At 39.3% G+C, this 23,402-nt stretch overlaps 1 protein-coding gene across 1 annotated transcript in view; it reads right to left on the bottom strand.

The window, feature by feature from the left end:
- LOC122553907 (progesterone receptor-like) overlaps positions 1-23,402 on the bottom strand; it is a 313,964-nt gene that overhangs the window by 117,670 nt on the left and 172,892 nt on the right. Inside the window, exon 4 of the mRNA XM_043698410.1 lies at positions 10,390-10,506. Coding sequence (XP_043554345.1) covers positions 10,390-10,506 — 117 coding nt within the window. The remainder of the gene's footprint in view (positions 1-10,389; positions 10,507-23,402) is intronic.

The following is a 23,402-nucleotide window of genomic DNA, read 5'->3' on the forward strand; positions in this document are numbered from 1 at the left end:
CTGTTCAATTAGATGGAAAAATTAACTTGGTTGGAGGTAGTTTTATTGTTTCAACAGTTTGACTTGTAAGATTCAGAATGGTAAATATTTGAACAACAGGCTTTCACTCTCAGAGATGGTAATCATATGTTCTTGACATTTTTAGATCATTTGCTAATTTCTAAAATTGCCACTACCTTGGGAATTGACAGTAAAGGGATATATCTTAGAGATTCTAATGGAATATGAATTTCAAACTAATTTTAGTACTTTGGAGGCAATTTTTTAATAAGCCATCTTGTTTTCATTTTACTATGCATTATTAAATTTAAAATATTTTAATGAATTTGCTTCTCTATGTATTGTAACTTCAATTATTTATAGGACTTTTAAGACAGCCTTTCAACAATGCAATGTTGTCTCTTTAGATACCATGAATACATGAGAAATGGACAGTGACATCACACAGAACCTCCAATCTTCCTGTTTACAGACAACTTGATTTCTTTTTCTTGGCAAGGTAGTTTTATTTTTTAGTCACAGCAGGAGTCTGTAAATTGTAATTTAGTACAGTGAGCAGGTACATGCTGCCCTAACTGTAGCTCAGGTTTAAAGCAGGGTCGTTAAGCTCCTTTGCATCTCAGAACCATTGAACAAAACACATCTCACGTATAATGAACATCAACATAAATGTCAGAGGCACTGCTTACCTAATCTTGGGCTGATCTAACAATGAAACAACTTGTTACTAACGTTAATGTAGAAGAAATAGATGGCTCAGAATTTACTTTAACTCCATTAACTTTAGTTTTCCTATTACTAGCACAATTCACTATTCATTTTCAGTTTAAGGACAGACTTTGGAAAAAAAATTAAGCTGGCATTATAATAAAGCTTCATTCACATTTTTGCATTAAATACCATAAAAGGAAATGAAGTTTAGATACTGTGAAACAATTCGTGGGCATATACCAGCACCAGATAATTGCATTTGTTCAAAAGCCACCACTATCTCCTCAAGGGCAGTTAGGGTTGAACAACAATGTTGGCTTGGCCAGCTGTACAAATACAAGATTTTAAAAAAACTAAAATTTACATGAATTTTCCACCCTGAATTTGTATTTAAAGATTTTATTTTACCAACACAGCATCTAGTAAGATGGAAAATTGTGGGAAGTGAGCAATCATTTCAACATTTCCAAATAAAGGACAAGGAAGCTTATTGTTACAGCAGTGCCAATGAGACTGTCCCAGTAAAGTTTCCCCTTTGCTCTTCCTGAACATGGAGAGCAAGAGAAAACATCCATTAAAACTGGAACTGGCACATTCTAATGTTAACCCAACAAAAAGAAAGACAAAGAAGCCAGAACAACAAAATAAAAGCAAAACAGAGACAAAGGAGGAGGTTTGAAAGAGCAATATCTCTCATATAGTTTTCATAATGCAATAACAGAACTTGCTGGAAGCATGTTGTGCATTTACTTGAATATACATGCATTGTTTCCTGTTTTTCCAACTTTGCAAATAAAAATGCTGTTAGTACTGCTTCAGTAGGTAAGATCTACTTTCATAATGAGTCAGGCTAATTTATTTTCTACAGTCACACATTGTGAGGTTCAAGAAACACATTCCCATAGATTTCGGCAATTGTATGGCCTCGTATCATTGGGATGATTTTCAGTAACTGAAAAGAACCAACAAGGAGTTCTTATCAATCATTGAAATTTGAACGGTGATATAGGAAGCCACCAAAAGTTTTTGTTTAACTTAAAATGCTCAGTTTTTCTGGCAGCCATCTACACCGGCTACTTTCATCCTACAATCAATGATCTTTCTTACTGGTGCGAGACAACCTCTTTGATTAAGTGTTCACTGATCTGTATTTGCCAATTCTTTTTTACTATTGTCTTTTAGTGTTGGTTTAATGCCCAAGAGGACGTGACATTGGCAAAATTGAGACTGTGTCTGTCATTGCTACTTCAACATAGAAATAGGAAGAGGACATTTGGTTTGATTATTCCATTTGATTATGGTTTGCCTGAATTTTAGATTCTTATCTTGCATATATAACACTTGCTATTTCTGCCTAACAAAAATATATCGATCTATTTTTTGAAATTTTCTGTTGACCTAGCATAGATAGTTATTTGGAGGAGAGAGTTCTAGATTATCCCTATCTCTTGAGTGAAAATGTGCTTTCTGGCATCAAGCCTTAACATTTGAATTTGAATTATGATCACCCCTTTATTATGGACTCTCCAGATGTGCATAGATTCCTCTCTATCTTATGTTGGTCCTGGTCTTTAATCTATTGGTCCAGTCTATTCCATCAACCTTCATAATTTAACTTTATTAGCCTTAATAACCTGGCCAAGTTTGAAAGGTTGGGGTCTTCCTTTCATTTTAGTAGGTATGCAGTGCATCAAAAGTGTATCAACTAGTGCTGATAAGTGGCCAATAATATTCATGCCGCACATGTACCAAGCAATAATATTTCGATAGAGAAAAAAATCTTATCACCTCCTCTTGACATTCAATGGCATTACCAGCAGTGAATCCCTCACAATCGACATTCTGTTGAAACTGGTGAGTATCTTACGTCTTCTCTCTCTGTTTCACTCTCCAGTGATGCTGTCAAACCTGCTGAGACTCTGCAGAATTTTCTGTATTTATTTCATACTTCCAGCATTTTCAGTATTTTGATTTTAATCTGTTTATATGTGAGCAGAGAGGAAGCTGCTCCACTGGGTTTTGTAGTGATTCAGTTACACAGCAGTAAAATGACATACAATTTTTTTTCAAACATGTTCTTGAAACCCTTATAATTTATTTTCCTTTTCTTTTTTGTTCAGCAGTTCCCCATGTTGACACAACAGCATGAGTAAAGCAACTTACAATATGCCAGACCATATTCTCCACGTGTTAGAAGTACCATTGCAGATCCTAGCTAGATTTAGCATTTAGATTTAGGGGAAGTGATGGCATCACGTTAATGTCACCGGACAGGGCCCAGTATGTTTGCCCAGAGCTACTGCTAGTGGGACTTGCATTCAAATCTTACCATGTTGTGAAATTTATATTGAATTAATAAATCTAGAATTGAAATCTTGGCTCAGTAATCATGACCATGGAATAATCATTAATTGTTAAAAGAAAAAGAATCTGGCCCAGATGTATGCCTTGAGGGAAGGATACATCTCCCTTAGTTGGTTTGGCCCACAAGACTCCAGCCCAAGGTGATGTGGTTGACTCTTAACCTCCCTCTGAAGAGGCCAAGCAAACCACTCAGTTATTACAAACAAATACATCTGCTGTAGTTCAAACGCCAATCCCCACTGCCTTCTCTAAGGTCAAGTAGAAATGGGCAATAAATATCAGACTTAGCAGCAGCTCTCATGTCCCGTGAAAAAATAAAAACACGAGTGTGATGAGCAAATACTTGGTGAACTAATCTAGATAACCTCTGCTTCCTTCAGTTCTTTGTCGATGTTATTTGGGTGATTTTTCCATGTTGATTGAAGTATTTATTTCAGATATGAACAATTTAAGACACTGGTAATGTTATATTCTCATGTATCTTGTATTGCAAAACACTTGTATAATGCAATATATATTGGAGCACCTAATGTGACTATTCAAAAACAGCAAAATCTTTATGGTAGTGTTCAAAACAGAGCATACTAGTTGAGGTTTAAATTTGTCTCAAATTGTACTCGTAAAGTTGCTGCTGAGATGTTCTTCAATAGGGTTATTAGTCATTACCACTGAGGATGATCCTGGGTTCTTAATTACAATTTACTAAATCTGCAGTGAACATTTGTAGGCACTGTGGACTCTTACAAAACAAAATAATAAATCATAAATAATGGATATTTACTGCCATTCCCTTGTTCTGATGAGACATGGCTGAATTTTAATTGAATGGAAGTCATTTATGTTAAAATAATTGTAAGGTTGATGTGAAAAGTCTGATATTCAGATTTACTATAATCTCTGCTCTTAATAATCTTGCCCTCTAATAAAAGTTCAATATTTAGCTAATGCCTCTCTTCCAGTGTGAATGAGAAAAAGATGGCAAACAGAGTTTAGCTGCTACACTCTGGAATTCTCTTCAAAACCTCTCCATTTTCTCACCTCACTCTTCACTTTGAGACAGTCTTTCAAAACTATCTTTAACCAAATACTTTCTTCACTTCCTAACTTTTAAAAGAAATCTTTTTAACTTTTTTTTAACCTTTTTAAAATTTTCTAAAGATCATCTTGCAATTCAATTAGACCTCTATAAATGACCTAATTTATTTGGAAATGTGTCATTTTTTTCTGATAATGTAAGCTGTGAAACACTTTTGAGACACCACTACATTAAAGGTGCTTATTATGATACACATTGCTGATTCTTCTTTCAAGCATCTGTCACAACTGAGGCACACATGACCAAAATCTTGATATCTCTTTCTGTGGATTTGGAGAATCTGGTAGCATAAAGGCTTCATCAGTTGTAACTTTCACAGCCAAAAGAACTTTCACAGCCAAAGAATTCCAATGCAGATGGTATTGCTGTGTAGCAGGCTATCTGGTCAGATAAAGGTGTTAAGCTGGGTCTCCTTTGGCACGCCGAACAGGGGATGTCAAGATGCATTTGACATGAACTCATTTTTCTTATTTAATATACAGCATCAATCAAACTTCTGAACAAAGGCTAACAATTTACCGATAAGCTCTGGAGGAAAGTTTTTTTTAAATGCAAAAATGATATGTCCACACTAATTGAGGATAATACAAAGATAAAAATGCCTGTTGATTAAAAAGATTGTTCTGCACACTAGACCATTCCATATATTGTGGGTGAAGTGATGTGTAAGGCAGGAATGGACCCCAAAAATGAAACTTGGCTGGGGATTTCAAGGACAAGTTCAGAGATTACAATGAGGCCAGTGCTGGACACCAGCAAAACTATACCTGACTGACAAGGCCTGTTGCAGTCTACTGGTTTTCACTCAGTTCTGATTCAATGAGACACTTCTAGTAGCATAGAATCTCTCAAAAGCAGGACTCAGAAGTAAAAGATAAAAAAAATTAACCTGCTCTAATACCACAGTGACATACTTCGGACAGTTGCTATTATTTATAAAGTCAGTTAAAGTTATGTTTTGCATTAATTCGAGAATTGACTGACAGACATGCTCAGGTGCCTGCAATGAAAATTAAATCTTTGTCATTTAAATTATTCGCTGATCTTTGTCAGTTCTCTCTCTTTGATTATCTAGTTACAAGGAATGTACACAACACTTTTAATAAAATATACTTTTATCCCTTGTATATCATAAGCAGCTGCAGGCTCACTAATTTAAGGTTTGAAATTTACTTGTAAGTAAGATATTCAACTTAATACTAATGTTCTTTTTTGGTCCAGTTTATGGTTTTCTATATTAGGATGATATAATACATGTTGAAACTTTATTGCTGGAAAAGCACAGCAGGTCAGGCAGCATCCAGGGAACAGGAGATTCGACGTTTCGGGCACAGGCCCTTCTAGTGAAGGTATTGGAATCCAATGCCCTTCTAAAAAGTGATATTTTCTTGAGCTTTTGTGATTGAAATAAAAGTAACCCCAATTTTCACAATTCAGACCAATTAATTAATTTTGGAAGTATGTATTGTTATCATGGAACCTTAGGAGAAAGTGAGGGCTGCAGATGCTGGAGATCAGAGCTGAAAATGTGTTGCTGAAAATGTGCAGCAGGTCAGGCAGCATCCAAGGAGCAGGAGAATCGACATTTCGGGCATAAGCTCTTCTTCAGGAATGATTCCTGAAGAAGGGCTTATGCCCGAAACGTCGATTCTCCTGCTCCTTGGATGCTGCCTGACCTCCTGCGCTTTTCCAGCAACACATTTTTCAGTATCATGGAACCTTAGTCAATGGGATTACTCCCCCTGATTTTCAGGAATTCAAGGAGACCTTGCCTCTGACCTCCCAAACTTTGGCCTTGGTAGTTCACAGTCCCCTGCCAGGTTTTCCACTACTGAAGCAAGTTCAACTGGACCAATTTCAATTTCCATCCTAAACTGGTCCAATTCAGCATTGATTTGAATTCCAAAAGAAAATAGTTGAGTTAAATCAAAAAAACTTTGACTTAATACAATGTATGAACAAAAATTAAAATACACTAAAGGTGAAGTAATCCAAATATGTTTGTGCTGTCTAAGGCCATTCTGCTGTGGAACTTATGTGTAAGACGAGTTTAGTTCACCATTTAAACATTTCCAATATTTGCATTTGATTTGAATAGCAAATGTGTTGCAAATTATATAAACAATCATATTGGTCCTAAAGTTCAAATCTGGATCATTGCATTTATGAAGTAGTATTTATAATGTCTCTCGGAGTTGGAATCCTCTCCTGTGTGAGCTAGCTAACTGAGCAGCAGTTAGGAAACTTTATGGGGTGGTCATGGAGCCAAACCCCAATTTTCTCATCTCCAATGGAGTTAAATACTAGGATTAAGTTCCATAGTTGACCTTCCTATCTTGCTACTAACTGAGGCTCTGACATAGCCCAATTAAGGACCATATAAGGGTCTCAGCCCAACGCTATTGGAATTTGTCCAACAGCAGGTGGTGTGACCATATGTGCATTTAAGAAGGATTTGTTTTGTCCTGTTTCTCTTGAAGACAGTTGTTTTAAACCTGTTGCTAAAGTATATGCTCCGTGAAAAGCAGAATAAATAGTTTGGGGCTTTTAAAAATTAGACAAAAGAAGCATGAGTGGGTGGAGACAAGCTCACACAGGGTTTTAGTTTTTGCTTTCACTTAGAGTCATGGAGTCATCAAGATGTACAGCACAGAAACAGACCCTTCAGTCCAATTCATCCCTGCCGTCCGGACATCTAGTCTATTTCCCAGCACTTGGTCCATATCTCTCTAAACCCTTCCCTAGTCATGTACCCATCTTATCTTTTAAATGATGTATTTGTACCAGCCTCCAACACTTCCACTGGACTGGAGAAAAGTTACACCCAAAATACCACTTTCTCCACCTCCTGATGCTGCCTGGCTTGCTGTGCTCTTTCAGTCTCCGGCCTGTCGACTTTGTATTCCAGCATCTGCAGTTCTTTTGTCTCCACCACTTCCTCTGACAGCTCATTCTATATACACCTTTTGTGTGAAAAAGTTTATTTTTAGGTCCCTTTTAAATCTTTCTCCTCTCACCCTAACCCTATTCCCTCTAGTTCTGGACTCCCCCAACCCCAGGGAAAAGACTTTGGCTATTCACCCGATCCATGCCCTTCATGGACACTCCTTAAAGCTGGGTTTTTTTTGGAGTTGGAGTTGAAGCTGCTAGATAGGCTCTCTCTCTCTCTCTCTTTCTCTCTCTCTCTCTCTCTCTGCTGCTAGATTCATTCTGTTGGTGTTCCTTTCTCCTGGACTAGAGGAGGTAGCAAATGAGGGAACTCTATTTTATTGAATTTGCCTTCGCCAAGGTTGTGTTCATGGGATGCTGTGATATTGGAACAGTTGATAAGCAATAGTTAAATATATCCTTTTTTATTAAGTATCTTAGCAGAAATAGTGTGTTTTGCTTAATGGTTAGTAGAGAGTGACTAATTGAAGGTTGTGTTCATGGGATGCTGTGATATTGGAACAGTTGATAAGCAATAGTTAAATATATCCTTTTTTATTAAGTATCTTAGCAGAGTTAAAGTTATGCCTTTTTTTGTTTGTATTTAAACTGTGGTGTAAAATAGTGTGTTTTGCTTAATGGTTAGTAGAGAGTGACTAATTGAATTACACCTGGAACACAGTGCCTTGCATTTGCCTTTAAATAAGATAAAGGTGAGGGTCTTGGCTATCTCCTTGATGTGTTTTAGTCTGGTCCATTACAGTGGGCCTGTTATCATGCGATGAGTGTAACAGGCGAAACAGGTTCTGACCTGTTTGTCACCTTAAAGGAGATGAGGTGATGGGTCTTTCAATCAAAAAGCAATCTGTGCCTGATACAAAAAAACACACTGGCTATCAGGGAGGGGAGTCAATGGCTTAGAGTCACCTTCCTCCTCTTCCCATGATTCCCAACATGCAGAACCACGTCCTCCTTGACCCCAGCATAATCCTCAGACTCTAGGATTACTCCATCATTAGCAGCCATGACTGCTGCTATGACAATGCTGAGCGGGCGGCTCTCTCTGGTTGGACTTCCACCCCAGGTTCTGATTCCAGGGGGAGACCCACTGGCAGCTCTGACGCTGCTGGATAGGCACGCACACAGTGGGCCTGCCCTTGGAAGAGGCTGCAAATATCCTAAAGGCTTTCCAGTTAGGATAGGTCCCCTGATGCCTGAACAAGTTCCCACCCTAAGTTTCTCCACCTGAAAGAAGACTCTATTTCTACCTAAGTAGCTTACTTCATGGCCTTTCTCTTCATAAAGGTGGCCATGTTCTGTTAAGCCAAAATGAACAGCTTCAAACATAATGCACAGTTAAACATTAACCGTGGTACACAGTGTTTGAGGCACACTGTGTTCATCCTCTGCAATCTAAGTTTGAGTTTAGTCCTTTAACCCTGAGAAAGCGGCTAAAGGCTCCCTCTGCTCTCTCAGCTGTACAGGTTTGAGAGTACAGTGTGTGCTGGCAGTCTTAATCCAAACTGCAGAACATCAAAGCGCTTAGTTTTGAGAAACTCAACAACCAGGTTAGTTGGTATTAAAAGCATTGTGTTTTTCTGAAACTTGGGGAATAGGTGTAAGCCCCCTGAAAGGATATGAATGAGGAACCTTTGAAGCTTCCAGCAATCTAACTTTTAACGCCTGCTTGCCTCTGTTCTACCTCACATTATCAATCTTCCTTTTGTTATTGTAAAATTGCAGCACAGGGCAGGAATTGAACTTATATCATGTAGCATTTACAATGCTAGTTTAGGTGGTGCCTTTACTCATTGGGTCATCAGGAGCTGATCATTAACTTTTCATTGTTTTGTAACAAGCTGTCTTTTATTTCTACAACTGGAACACATTAATTGTTCCAGCAGCTTTACTCAATTGGTAAAAAGTGACTGCAGGTGTGCACTACCTCGATTGCAAGGATGCCAATGGGCAGTGTAATGACAGCTGCCCTCCAGCATCTCTCTGATAGTGCTACTCCAGTGGATGAAATGTAAACACAGTATAAGGGGATGGACAAAAATTGCAAACAGTCAACCTGACAAATTGGTTTCATGCTTCACCAGAGAGCTAGTTAACTCAGACAAAGGATCCCCATTTCAACAAATACACAGCTACTAAACATCAGGGGAAGTGTATTACTCTTTGTTGTTGTTCAAAGTACCTACCTATTTACTGCCAATACTCTCTTCCAGTCACTGGTATCATCAGTTCATGCAAAAGGGAGGAGCAAAAACAACTGCCATAATTTCCAAAGAGGAAATGCATTTATGTACAAAAAGAATAATAGACAAATTGTCCCATTGTACACATACAATTCATTAATAAAAAAAAGCTTTTTAAATCCAAGCGGTTCAAGTTAGTTTGATTTGCTTTTAATGCTTGCCACTTGCAAACCATGAGTTCAGTTCATTATTATTGAGCTATGAGCCACCTTGTGGAAAATGCTGTAGAAATGGCAATCTCTCTGAAATGATCTGATATGATTGTGAGCATTGCTAAGTGGATATGAAAATTGCAATTTTCACCCAGATCTGTTTTCATATCAGAGTACAGCTGAGAAGTGTTCACAAAATGAATTGGTTTTTAGACCACAATTCCCAAAGATTATAAGAATTTACTTAAAAATCTATTTCAAAATTCCATGGTTGTTGTATTAGAATTTCTCTCAGAATTTTAGTCATTAAATGGCAAAGAGCCATTTGGAAAGCCTGCTCTATCCACATTTAATTAAATGGACTTGTGTCTATTAAAGTGGAATTGTAAATATTGAAACCTTGATGGGTGGCATACCTTCACTTTCTTCTGGTACTGCACACTCCTCAAGAACACACCTCAGTAATGACACACCACTGACAGAAAAAAGGGGAAGTGAGATGTAGGAATGTGAGCTGATAGCACTACTGTAAAAATAAATGTTCCACACTTCATGTTTTTAAATATAATCAACATTTTCAAATGGCATAGTCTTACTTGATGGGTTGCATAAATGGCATGGCAGACTGGAGAACATCAGCAGAAAGGATTAAAATGTTTGGTGGAATTTCACAGTTAATATCAATTCCAGTTTCCACTTATGTGAATTACAGGTTCACTGGCAAGGAATATAATGTTTAGTTTCATTAAATAATATACACTCACTTATAATTCTACATGTACACATCAAACATTTTCAATACAATCTTGCTAGGATGCAGAATATATTAGATCTGTTTACCTGTTTTGACTTAAATCGAAGAACTTTTTTCTCTTACCTCCTAACACCATTCCAGCTTGATAGCACTTTCTGAGGCGACAGGCTGGACAGTTCTTTCTTCGAATTTTGTCAATGATGCAGTCATTCCTTCCAGCGCATAGATACTTATGTTGTCCTGAAAGTTAGAAGGGAGTTCATGTTATTGTTTGCAAAACTGTTGCAACACATATTGAAACATGTCAAATTAAAGACAATGGGCATGAAATCATAGAATCATAGAATCCCTACAGTGTGGAAACAGGCCCTTCTGCCCAACAAGTCCACACTGACCCTCCGAAGAGTAACCCACCCCGACCCATTTCCCCTACCCTATATTTACCCCTGGCTAATGCACCTAACCTACATATCCCTGGGCACTATGGGCAATTCACCTGACCTGCACATCTTTGGACTGTGGGAGGAAACCGGAGCAGGCCGAGGAAACCCACGCAGACACGGGGACAGTTGCCCAAGGATGGAATCGAACCCGGATCCCTAGTGCTATGAGGCGGTAGTGCTAAACACTCAAGACAGAGTAAGATTAGATATTAAACATTCAGACCAACCTTAATGGAACTAAAAACCAGGAAAGATGTAAACTTTGCTAGCACCATATTAATTTTCTGCAGATACATTCAGTGCACAAGAGTTTCAGAGGTGGCTAAGAGGGTTTTTTAAACTTAAATTTGGGTTAACTCATATTCAGATCAGTTTAGATTTTTAAAATCAATCTGTTCAGACACCTGAAGCAGGTGAAACTTGGACTTGGACCTCCTGAAGCAGAGTTAGGACACTACCACAGTGCCACAAGAGCCCTTAAAAGGACTTTGTTATCTGGAAAGTGCTTTAAGATATTCACTGATGATGGACATATGATATAAATGCAAATCTGTCTTGCCTGCTAATCAACCTGTTCAGACATGTAATGATACACATCGGGAGAATGTGAGACCTGAACCAAGGCATTCTGACTAGAGCTAGGGACACTACCACTGCACCATAGGAGCCTTCACCATTTAATGTAAACCCTTTCTAAAGTGGTACTAATGCATTTAGTGATATTTTAAATCAACCTATTTTGACACACATTCAGGGCAGTAAGGACTTGAGCCTGGATTTCCTGGGTCAGAGGCAGGGACACTCCCAATGTACCACAAAAAACCCCTCCCATTCAATGTGACATGACATTAATGGTATAGGAACCAAAGTCAGTTCTGTAATTACTGACTTTGGGGATTGCAAAGCAGCTGATTATCCCATAAGTCACAACCTAGCTTTCATTACGGAGCTGCATGGCATTTTGGTGGATAATCATTAAACTAATGCTAACATAAACCAGCTGATTTGGATTAAACAAGCCATTGCCAATGATATAGAGGGTGGTGGTCAATAGGAAGAAAAATACCTTGACAATTTGGTGACGGGGAGAACAAATGTTCAGATATGTCACAGAGCACATTTGGATTAAAAAAAATAGACAGATGATCTTGAGTATGACTAACAATATCACCTTGCACTCCTGACTGGCTGCTGTAAGTTTGCAGGGAACCTTTGAAATGCATGAGGAAACTTCTGGGGACTCTTTGTGAAGCCTTGGCCAAAATTCAGTATAATTCTGTAATATCCAAGCTATTAAACACTCATTGGGAGTCACTATAAGAAAGAAAGTATTTTGTCATCAGCATCTTCTTGAGGTTCCTCATTGTTCAGCAGGAAGAATATGACGAGACTAGAATGCCTGGTCAAACAGCATCAGCTCCTATTGGAGATAGAGACAGAAGGGGCTTGGTGGACTCTAACACTGTTGTGTGCACAGAACATGCCATCTTCTGCACCAGGACCTGCTCGAGCTGTGGCAAGATACTGTGCACCTTCTCACTTAATCCTCAAACCTTGCTGTATGTCAGCTGCTAGTCCCCATACTGTGGTGAAGTGAGTGTGTGCAGCTCACATACAGACAATACAATAACAATTACACGAAATCAGCATTGAACTACTAAACCTGTAGCTGTATATTCCAGTCAAATTATGAAATCAATAATTATGCCCAAAATTGTTCGCCAAAATCAGGCAAGTCTTATAACACAATACCCATCTTGTATTTATTTTCACCAATTTATCAAAACAATCCCCAGGATCGATCCCAACTAGTTTGTTGATGCAGCATTGCATTAATATGACATTGAACATGGTAATTGTATGATGGTGGAATCAACAGTCACGTGTTACTGAGATTCTGAGAAGAGAGGAATGGGAGATCATAGTTTGTGAGAAGATTTGTAGCTCGGGTGCTCGTTGTTGTGGTTCTGTTCACCGAGCTGGGAATTTGTGTTGCAGACGTTTCGTCCCCTGGCTAGGTGAAGGAATCCCCTGGCTGTTCTCTGTTTGGCTTGTCCTATAATAGTAGTGTTGTCCCAGTCGAACTCATGTTGCTTGTCATCTGCATGCGTGGCTACTAAGGATAGCTGGTCGTGTCGTTTCGTGGCTAGTTGGTGTTCATGGATGCAGATCCATAGGACAAACAGGAAGACAGCTAACGATCCACATTCATGAACACCAACCAGCCATGAAACGACACGACCAACTATCCTTAGTAGCCACATTCACAGATGACAAGCAACATGAGTTCGACTGGGACAACACTACTATTATAGGACAAGCCAAACAAATAACAGCCAGGGAATTCCTAGAGGCATGGCACTCATCCACAGATTCAATCAGTAAGCACATCGACCTGGACCCAATATACCGACCACTGCAGCGGACAGCTGGAACTGACAACCGGAAGCGGCAGGGACAGGCCACTATAAATGCCGGAGGAAACATCACAGGAGGCTCCCAAGCACTGAGGATGTCACCTAGACAGGGGACGAAACGTCTGCAACACAAATTCCCAGCTCGGCGAACAGAACCACAACAGGAATGGGAGAGCTGTAAGAGAGAGCTATAACACAAAGATCACTACTGTATATACAGCATGGAAACTCCTGAGAGTCAGACAATAGTCACATTTTAATAAGGTAGAGACTGAGACAGGCTCAGAGTAGGGACATTGAGAAAGCATCTTCAAGAATGCTATCCTCACATTCATTTCTCAGCACATGCCTTGACCAATCAGAGTCAGCCTGCCTTTTTTTTCACATTTAATAAAACTTGACAATTACCTGCAGGTCAGCAGTAACTGATACATTCTCCATGGTAAAGTTTCTATCAATCACAGTACACATGCCAATCAATCAGTACTCTCCACTCATACCGTACAAAGGTTGCTTTTGTTTTACTTTGATATTTTGGTGTATTATCCTGATGATATGACAATGTAACTCGGCATTATGGAAAGCTTTGTCAAAACGTGTATTTTTCAACAATATTTAAAACTTTGTAAACAATTGCTATGGAAAAATCATACAATTAAGAATGATGAAAACCCAAAGATCTCCAGATGCTGTAAATCAGAAACAGAAACAAAATTGCTGGAAAATCTCAGTAGGTCTGGCAGCAATTTCTGGGGAGAGAAGTCAGAGTTAACATTTTAGATTACGTAATCCTTGTTCAGGTTACTGAATTCTGAGGACGAGTCAGTGGACCTGAAACATTAACTCTGATTTCTCAGACGTTGCCAGGCCTGCTGAGCTTTTCCAGCAATTTCTATTTTTGTCTCAATCAAGAATGATACCTGGACTTCCTTGGCTTAAGTAACGAGGAGATATTATACAAATTAGGTCCATTTTCTTTAGAATTTGAAGGATTAGGGGTTGATCTGATCAAAGTCTTCAACACATTAACAGAAAAAGACTGAGTAAATAAAGATAAACTATTCCCACTGATTGGCGATTCTAGAGCTAAGGGCATAGTCTGAGAATGAGGGTCAGAGTTTTCAGGAGAGATGTACGGAAGCACACAAAGGGTGAGAGAGGTGTATCAAACAGCTGTGGATGCTGGGTCAGTTGTTAATTTTAAGTCTGAAATAGATTTTTTTGTTAGAAATGTAATAAGAGATATGTGTCAAAGGCAGGTAGATGGAGTTAGAGCACATCAGCTATGATCTCATTGGATGGTGGAACAGAATTGAGGGGTTGAATGGCCTACTCCTGTTCCTATGATCCTAAATGGTGGGATATGAAGGTTTGGTCAATGTTTAAATTCCAGTTAAACAAATCTATGCCTCAGAAGTGGGAAATTTCTTTACTGGATGACTCGTTTATTATACATTTTCAGCTCATGTGTTGGGAAGTAATATAAGTAGAAATAAAAACAGAAAATGGTGAGAATAGTCAACAGGTCAATCAGTGTTGTGGAAAGAGAAAGAAAATTAAAGGAATCTGATTTTCAGTATTGATGCTGATAGCTCAAGACAGGAAATTTCCTTATTTAAAGGGCCCTGTTAGACTGGAAACGTGGGGTCATGATAAAATCCTACTTGCCAGAGTTATAAGCATATATGGCCCTCACAAGTCTTGACTAATACTCATGCACCCACATACCCCATGCTATCTCTATGCCAACTCACCCAGTATCCAATGGGCACACCACAGAAACCATGTGTAGATAAAATAATTAAGAATCTAATAGCAAGTCCTCACTTTAAAGTGTGGCGTAATTCCTAAATTGTAACTTTAAATGAAGCAACTTTAAATGAATCATTTGTTTACATAGCAACCAATGTTCAAGTCAGAGTTAGGTTCCTTCAAGCACTTTTTCACAAAATAAAAATATAAAGAAGTTTAAGTACTGTGTCTGACATGTACAGCACTGAGCACTCCTAACTGAAATGACTTGCAAAATAATGTATATCACTAAATATAAAACAAATATAAAATATTCCTGTACAGTATTTTATGAAAGAACACTCAATTGTATTTTAGATTGACCAGGTTCCGTCAAGTGGCAGATGTTAGTCAGTGCAGGGAGCCAAAGCATGACTACAGCAATGAACATTTGCTGCAAGATAGAGCACATCAACACGAGATCAGAACGGCATCCAGAGGAGAGAAGGAACTTCAAAGTTGACTGGAAAGGCTGAAGAGAAGAACTGAGAAAAGGAGGTGAGATTGAGGCAAGGGCAGATGGAGTGGCTGGGGGTCTGAAGAAATAAGAGGGGAGAAAGTGAGGTCTGCAGATGCTAGAGATCAGAGCTGGAGATGTGTTGCTGGAAAAGCGCAGCAGGTCAGGCAGCATCCAGGGAACAGGAGAATCGACGTTTCGGGCATAAGCCCTTCTTCAGGAATCTTTGTAGAGGGAGGAAGAGAGCTTCTTCAAGGAAGGCATCCTTGTAAGAGGATTCGCAGTAGGTTGAAATCTTTGAGGAGAAAGTGAGGTCTGCAGATGCTGGAGATCAGAGCTGGAGATGTGTTGCTGGAAAAGCGCAGCAGGTCAGGCAGCGTCTGAAGAAATAAGCCAGGCAAGTATCAGGAGGGGAGACAAGGCCAGAGATAACCAAAGTCATAGAGTCATACAGCACAGAAACAGACTCTTGGATCCAACTCACCTGTGCCGACTGATCTAGTCCCATTTGCCAGAACTTGGTCCATATCCTCTAAACCCTTCCTAGTCATATACCTATCCAGATACCCTTTGAATGTTGTAATTGTTCCAGCCTCCACCACGTCTTCTGCCAGCTCATTTCATACATGCACCACCCTCTGCATGAAAAGGTTACCCCTTAAGTCCTTTTAAAATCTTTCCCCTCTCACCTTAAGCCTATGTCCTCAAGTTTTAAACACCCCAACTCCAGGAAAAAGACCTTGGCTAATCATCTAATCCATGCCCCTCATGATTTTATAAACCTCAGTAAGGCCACCCCTCAGGTCCAGGGAAAAGAAAGACCCAGCCTATTCAGCCTCTTCCTGTTCTCAAACCCTCCAGTCCTGGCAACATCTTTGCAAATCTTTTCTGCACCATATCAAGTTTAACAACATCCTATAGTTGGGTGACCAGAATTGTACGCAGTATTCCAAAAGTGGCCCAACCAATGTCTTTTACAGCTGCAACATGACATCCTAACTCCTAACTCAATGCTCTGACCAATAAAGGAAAGCATATCAGACACCTTCTTCACTATCCTAGCTACCTGTGACTCCACTTTCAAGGAAATCTGCACCTGCACTCCAAGGTCTCTTTTTTTTTTCAGCAACACTCCCTAGGTCACTACCGTTAATTGTATAAGTCCTGTCCTGATTTGCCTTTCCAAAATGCAACACCTCACTTTTATCTAACTTAAACTCCATCTGCCACTCCTCAGCCCATTGACCCATCTGATCAAGATCCCACTGAACTCTGAGGTAAAGATCTTCGCTATCCACTGTACCACCAATCATGGTGTCATCTACAAACTTACTACTCATTCCACCTACAAGTCATAACCAAATCATTTGTATAAATGATGAAAAGCAGTGCACTCAGCATCAATCCTTACAGCAGGCCTCAAGTCTGAAAAACAACCTTTCACCACTGTCCACTATCTCGTACATTCAAGCCAATTTTGCATCCAATTGGCTAGCTCCCCTTGGATTCTACATGATGTAACCATGTTAATCAGTCTACCATGCAGAACCTTGGTCAAATGCCTTTTTGAAGTCCATATAGACAATATCTATTGCTCTGCCTTCATCAGTCTGCTTTGTCACTTCCTCAGAAAACTCAGTCAAGTTAGTGAGACACGATTTCCCATGCACAAAGCCATGCTGACTATCCCCAAACGTCCTTAACTTTCCAAACATATGTAAATCCTGTCCCTCAGAAACCCCTCCAACAACTTACACATCATTGACGTCAGGCTCAGTAGCCTATAGTTCCCTGGCTTTTCCTTGCCACATTTCTTAAATAATGGCACTACATTTCACCACAGATTAGTTATATCCTCCCTTTGCAGGTGCTCAAAAAGGAACTCGATGGATGGATGGAATCAGATACTGAAATGAGCTTTCTGGATTGAATAAGCAGCTTGCCAATGCTGTAGGAGATTCTTACACAGTGATCATGTTTAACCTGAAAACTGACTTCCACATTCTCCAACTCTCACCCTTACACCACAACTCTGCCCAGCAATTAAGACCAAAAGACATAGGAGCAGAATTACACCATTCATCCCATCAAATCTGCTTTGCCATTCAATCATGACTGATGTTTCTCAATCTCATTCTCTTGCCTTCTCCCCATACTGCTTGATCCCCATAATAATCAAGAGTCTATCGATCTCTGAGCTGAAGATGCTCAATAACCTGGCCTCCACTGCCTTCTGCAGCAATGAGTTCCTCACATTCAATATCCTCCGGCTAAATAAATTCCTCCGCACCTCAGATCTATAGGGTCATCCCTTCACTTTGAGGGTGTGCCCTCAGAATCTTCCCTCAATCGTACCTGTTGATTGGCCTTCCTCCACTCTGGCATTTCACTGTCACAGCAAATGAGATATCGTTTCCTTCACAAATAACATGAAATAGAAAGTCTACTTCACTCATAATGAAATGTCACCAAAGTATTTTTTTTAAGATTCCCTACAGTGTGGAAACAGGCCCTTTGGCCCAACAAGTCCACACCGACCCTCTGAAGAGTAACTCATCCAGATCCATTTCCTTCTAACTAATGCACCTAACACTAGGGGCAATTTAGCATGGCCAATTCACCTGACTTGCACATCTTTGGATTGTGGGAGGAAACTGGAGCACCCGGAGGAAACCCGCGCAGACACGGGGAGAATGTGCAAACTCCGCACTGACAGCCACCAAAGGCTGGTATCTTCGATCATTCAGTGCTGATTGTGTTTACAGACAAGTGAGACAACTGATTAATATTTCTGCTTACAGTTCTGATGAAAAGTCACTGGACTCAAAACATTAGATCTGCTTTCTTCCCATAGATGCTGCCAAGTCTGCTTAGTTTTGCCAGCAATTTCTATTTTTGTCAATGTTAATGTTTAAATATACACTAATACCTTAGAATAGACAAATATAATCATGGGGCTTTTCTTAAAGATTGAAGGGAAATGTAGCCAATACTGTAGGCTAACAAAGAGAGTAAACTGTAAAAAACTAAATGACCTTCACAGTGTGAATCACAGCATCAAGTTGATTAGGGGCTAGGCAGGAAACATAAAGAGGACATGAAGGCAATATCTGCAGAACGTGTATAGCCTGACTTGTTGGTAAGGGTATTGTAAGGGCTAAAATAATCAATGATAAATAACTGTAAAAACATTGTTATGAAATGTGAGATTAAGACTATAAATTGCCATGCTGACTATGTTTCAGAGAGGGCCATGATGGATTTTAACCAACGGTCTCTCCCAGCACATGCTTATAAAAAAAATACCTTCAACTGCGTGAACTCAAGCTCAAAGTCGCTGTGAAACCATGAGCACACAGTATGGAATCACCAGCACTCCTTATTATCTGAACATGTGATAAGGAATCATGGATGTTGGGGCAAGGATGGATGGCTCAGATGGGTGTGAGAGTTATTGGTGAAGTCTACTTTAACTGTGGTACTTGCTGCATCATCTTCTTTGTGTTGAGTTCTAAAACCTTTGCTGTCTTTGTTTTCAACTTTTCTGTGAGATTCTAGCAACCGTGACACTCGCTGATTATCCACGTTGCCCTTTCCCTGTGACTTTGTGTGGCTCTGCCTCCCTAACACCTACAATGATTCGTGACTGTTTAAGCTAAAGCCATCTCTGATTTACTCCCACAACATAGGGCTTGCTTTCCTTCAACAGTAAAACAATGACTTTAACAACAGAAACCTACCGTGGGTACCTAACTGCCCCAACCAAAGGAAATTGTGAATGTGGTCACAAACTTCTTCTGATTAGCGAAGGAATGTCCAGACCTGAGTTAAATATCAACCATTATTTACATAATCTTCCACTTCAAACAATTCACAACCAGATTCCATAATGAAGGCTGCAAAGGAGAGCTTTGTTCACTGTGTCGCTGTTCTCTGTGATACTGTGTTGTCATGTTGTTCTGAAAGCTAACAACAGCACTGTATATAACAATCACATTGAACTCATTGTAATTGCCAGCACAATATAAACAATTAAACTTTTAAAATTAGCATGAAAAATCATGCATTAATATCATGGATTCCTTGTCATACTTCCATTTAGAATTCTCATTGGCCCTAATCCTTCTTTCAGGAGAAAGTGAGGTCTGCAGATGCTGGAGATCAGAGCTGAAAATGTGTTGCTGGAAAAGCGCAGCAGGTCAGGCAGCATCCAGGGAACAGGAGAATCGACGTTTCGGGCATAAGCCCGTCTTCAGGAATGAGGAAAGTATTCCTTGGATGCTGCCTGACCTGCTGCGCTAATCCTTCTTTCACCCCATCTTGATCTTTGCTTATCTGTACAATATCTTCTCATTTTCCTTGCTTCATTTGTTAATTTTCTTCATAGCATCTCTTTGCTTTTCTAATTTCCTTTGAATTTCATCTCTGCAATTTCCATATTCCTCCATGGTTCTGCCATATTGAGCCCCTCAAATCTGCTTACGCTTTCCCTTTCTTACCGTTTCCTCCTCAATATCCTTTTTAATATTCAGAGAGATCTGGATTTGGGGAATCCTACCTTTTTCTTTGTGGGAAGATTTAGAACTTATATTCTGTCCCTCTACTTCACTTCTCTGCACAACCAACCTCTTTGCTTGGCTCAGTTCCCCTGCTGCTAAAATCTCATGTGTGTCTTTCACCTGCAGGCACAATTATAACAAATCTCCCTTTAGTCAGTCTCCCATTCTCCAGATTCTTAAACCTTCAGCTCATACAAAACTCTGGGCTCTTTGGTTTGTTATAAATAAGGTTTTTAAATTATATTTACCAATGTGATAACTCTCAGGAGGCCCATGAAGAATCTCTGATTAATCTCGGGTGAAGATTGTTGAGAATGAGATCCCTTGGAATAGACACTGGTCTGCCCTACTGGAACTCATCACCTGAGCCCTTTATAAACCCTACCCATTTCCCCCTCCAACTCCATTTTAATCTAGTCCCTTCCCTGTCTCCCTACCTCACCACCCTCACTTTTGATGGTTTGCATCGTCCTTAAGGAGCTCTGTATGTAAATATTGAATTAGCTACATGGCTGTTTTTACTGCTGGTAGTTATTAGTTTGAAAAGAAATACAAAAAATAGTCACTGTGATTTTGGTGGTAGGAAAGTCACTCAGTTGTGTGTAACAGCACTTCCAATTAGGGTTAAAAAAAGCAGACTCAAGAGGCACAGTGGTAGTGTTTCTACTTCTGGACCAGGAGGCTCAGGTTCAAGTCATACCTGCTCTAGAAGTGTGTAATAACATCTCTGAATAGAATGGTTTTAAAAAAAACAGACCCGGGAGTCTTTTTTGGTACAATGGTAGTATCTGTATCTCTGACCCAGGAGACCCATGTGTAATAACATCACTGAGCAGAATGTTTAGAAATACCTACAAAGCAGACTAAGGGATGGGTCTACAGAACTGTTTGTCTTGGGCTGGGACTAGCCTTTGTACACCACAAGTACTGGCTTTATTTTGATTATGGATGGTCCTTTCCAGTTGGTCTTCCTGAGTTACTGCAATCATGCATCAATCTCACACTTCAACTAAAATGTGGTTAGCTAATCAAAATTGAGGACCTAATTACAAGGTTTCTTAAGAACAAGAAGAAGAATTTTATTACTTATTAACCTTGAGAAAAGTAATAAAACATGGTATAAAATACAAGTATTGTTACAAAGTTTAAAAAGGTGAGTGTCCAGTACAAAAAAGGAAGATCAAGAATATGTAACTAAAAGTTCTTAGAATCTGTTAGGTTCAGGTTTAACTAGAGATAACAATTATATCCTGAACATGCAATGGAATGTGTAGATATCTTTAAGCCTTATTGAATAGACAAGTTTCCAATTTGATTTTCATTAGGTTTTTGTCTTCCAAGAGCCTGAGAGAAAAGAAACAGAAAAAGAGAGCTTTCCAATTCTGCCATTACAGATCCATGTTTTCCTTCTTCCCTGCTGGGTCTAAAAGCAGCTTTGTGTGAGACACTTCCTTTGTGTATTCCTGTGCCTGGCTTCACTGCCTTTCTTTCACAAATCTAAATATTCTTCAGATGACTTTCATCCCAATAAGTGAAACTTCTAGAAAAGTGTAAATCAAGCAGGAGATACAGATCTGTGCGAATGGTTTCAGTTAGTTTGATGACTGGATTTTGCTTATTGTTAGTTTCATTAACTGCCTCAATGTATGACCACTGTAGCCTTCATAAGTCAATGATTTCCCTTTTTAAAAATCATTGTAGTCCATGAAAAATCCCAGGCATTAAAATGATATAATGGGAGTGTTTGGCATTATGAAAGGATAAAAAAAATAGATACAAGAAGACTGAATAAGGGAGGTATCTAAAGGTAAACATACAAGATTAAGTGTAAAAGTTTGGGACAGAGACCATTTACAGACAGATTAGATGCTATGGAATTTACTTCAAGGTTTATTAGTTTAGGCAGAAACTATGCTTAATTTCGAAGTTAGATTGGGTAGTTAGATAATATCTAATGGGGCTAAAGGTCTGGAAACTGGGCAGGTAAATATGATTAGGACCATTTGCTTAAATGGAAGATAAACTGCTAATGTATTAGTTGGAAACTGAATGGCGAGCTTGCTATTTGTGATTTCCATGTAATTACCAATGCTGATCAGATACTCAGAAAACTCACTGCTATTTCCAAGAAAGATATCTAACCTATCAAAGTAGCATTTTGCTATACATCTATCTCGTCTCCACATCAACCTAGTAACAGCGTTGACAAAGTTCAGGAGGTTAGCCCGTTCTCAGTTTACACCAAACATGAGCTGAAAATATGGTAATGAAGGCATTTGATTTTTTAATGCTAATTTTATTCTGCAGTTTTCAGAAACATGCGATATTTTCAAATGCTACCAGTATTATGCTCTCTGTATTTCTCCTTTTAAATTAGATTGACTGAGAATTCTTTACACCTGAAACTAATATCTGACTGTAGATGATAACAGTTAATCCTTGAGTACATTATTTTCTAATTTAATTCTACTATATTAGTGATGAAAACCCATCAGTCAATTAAAGTTTATTGTTTAGAGTACATTTTGCACTTTGAAAGTACAAGAAACTTTCCCACATGTAACATTATTTTTGGTACCATACATAAGTTGTAATTTTTTATGAAGTTGGAGGGGCACAATTTCATTGCAGCTTATTCTTGATGTCAAAATCATTAACTTTCGGGTACCACCTGCACACTGACACATCGATTAAGTTGAGTTCTGTAGGTGCCCCAATTAATACAGTATACTTTGTTTGTGGAGGGGAGGAGTGGGTCTTGTGCGGCACTGGCACTGTTTCTATCTCAGGGAGGGGAGATATTTATGAAGGGCGGGTGGAATGATCAATTAATGTCAACTTAACTCTCATTATGAAAACTTTGACTGTAAAGAACTACAAGTTCTTCACAACAGGAGACAAAGGAGATATTGTAAGCACGACCCTGTCCTCTTGATGCTGCACTGAAGATATTACTGGATTAGGCCAACAAGAGAAGTAATGCCCTTTTCCCATCAAGCAATGGGAAGATGTCTCGACAAAGTACTTGGCAGTGGGCAGGGAGGGAAAAATGGATGAGCACCAGGTACATTCTGTTATTGATGTGTAGCTCCAGTTCTGGTACCTCTCAGGATTGATATGTGATGGTAGCAAAGTGAAATGTGGATTGTCAGTGGCATCCTGTACAACCTGCTACTCTCAGGACAGACTGAATGAAATGTATTCAAATGTACATACAATGCCTTAAATGCAACAATGGACAGGAAATAGGGAGATGTTGCAAATATTTCTTATTCCAACCTGAAAGGAATTTGGTGAATATAATCATGATCATGGTTACCTTTCCAGCAACCAGCACTGACATCCTCACCTTGCTTTGAGGCTGCAACTCACACTACAATAAGTTGCAGATTTCGGGGGTTGGGGGTGGGCGGGGGGTGGGGTGGGGGGGTGGGATGGGGGTGGGGGTGGGGGTGTGGGGGGGGAGCGT

The sequence above is a fragment of the Chiloscyllium plagiosum genome, chromosome 10 (assembly GCF_004010195.1).
Source record: "Chiloscyllium plagiosum isolate BGI_BamShark_2017 chromosome 10, ASM401019v2, whole genome shotgun sequence".
NCBI lineage: Eukaryota > Metazoa > Chordata > Chondrichthyes > Orectolobiformes > Hemiscylliidae > Chiloscyllium > Chiloscyllium plagiosum.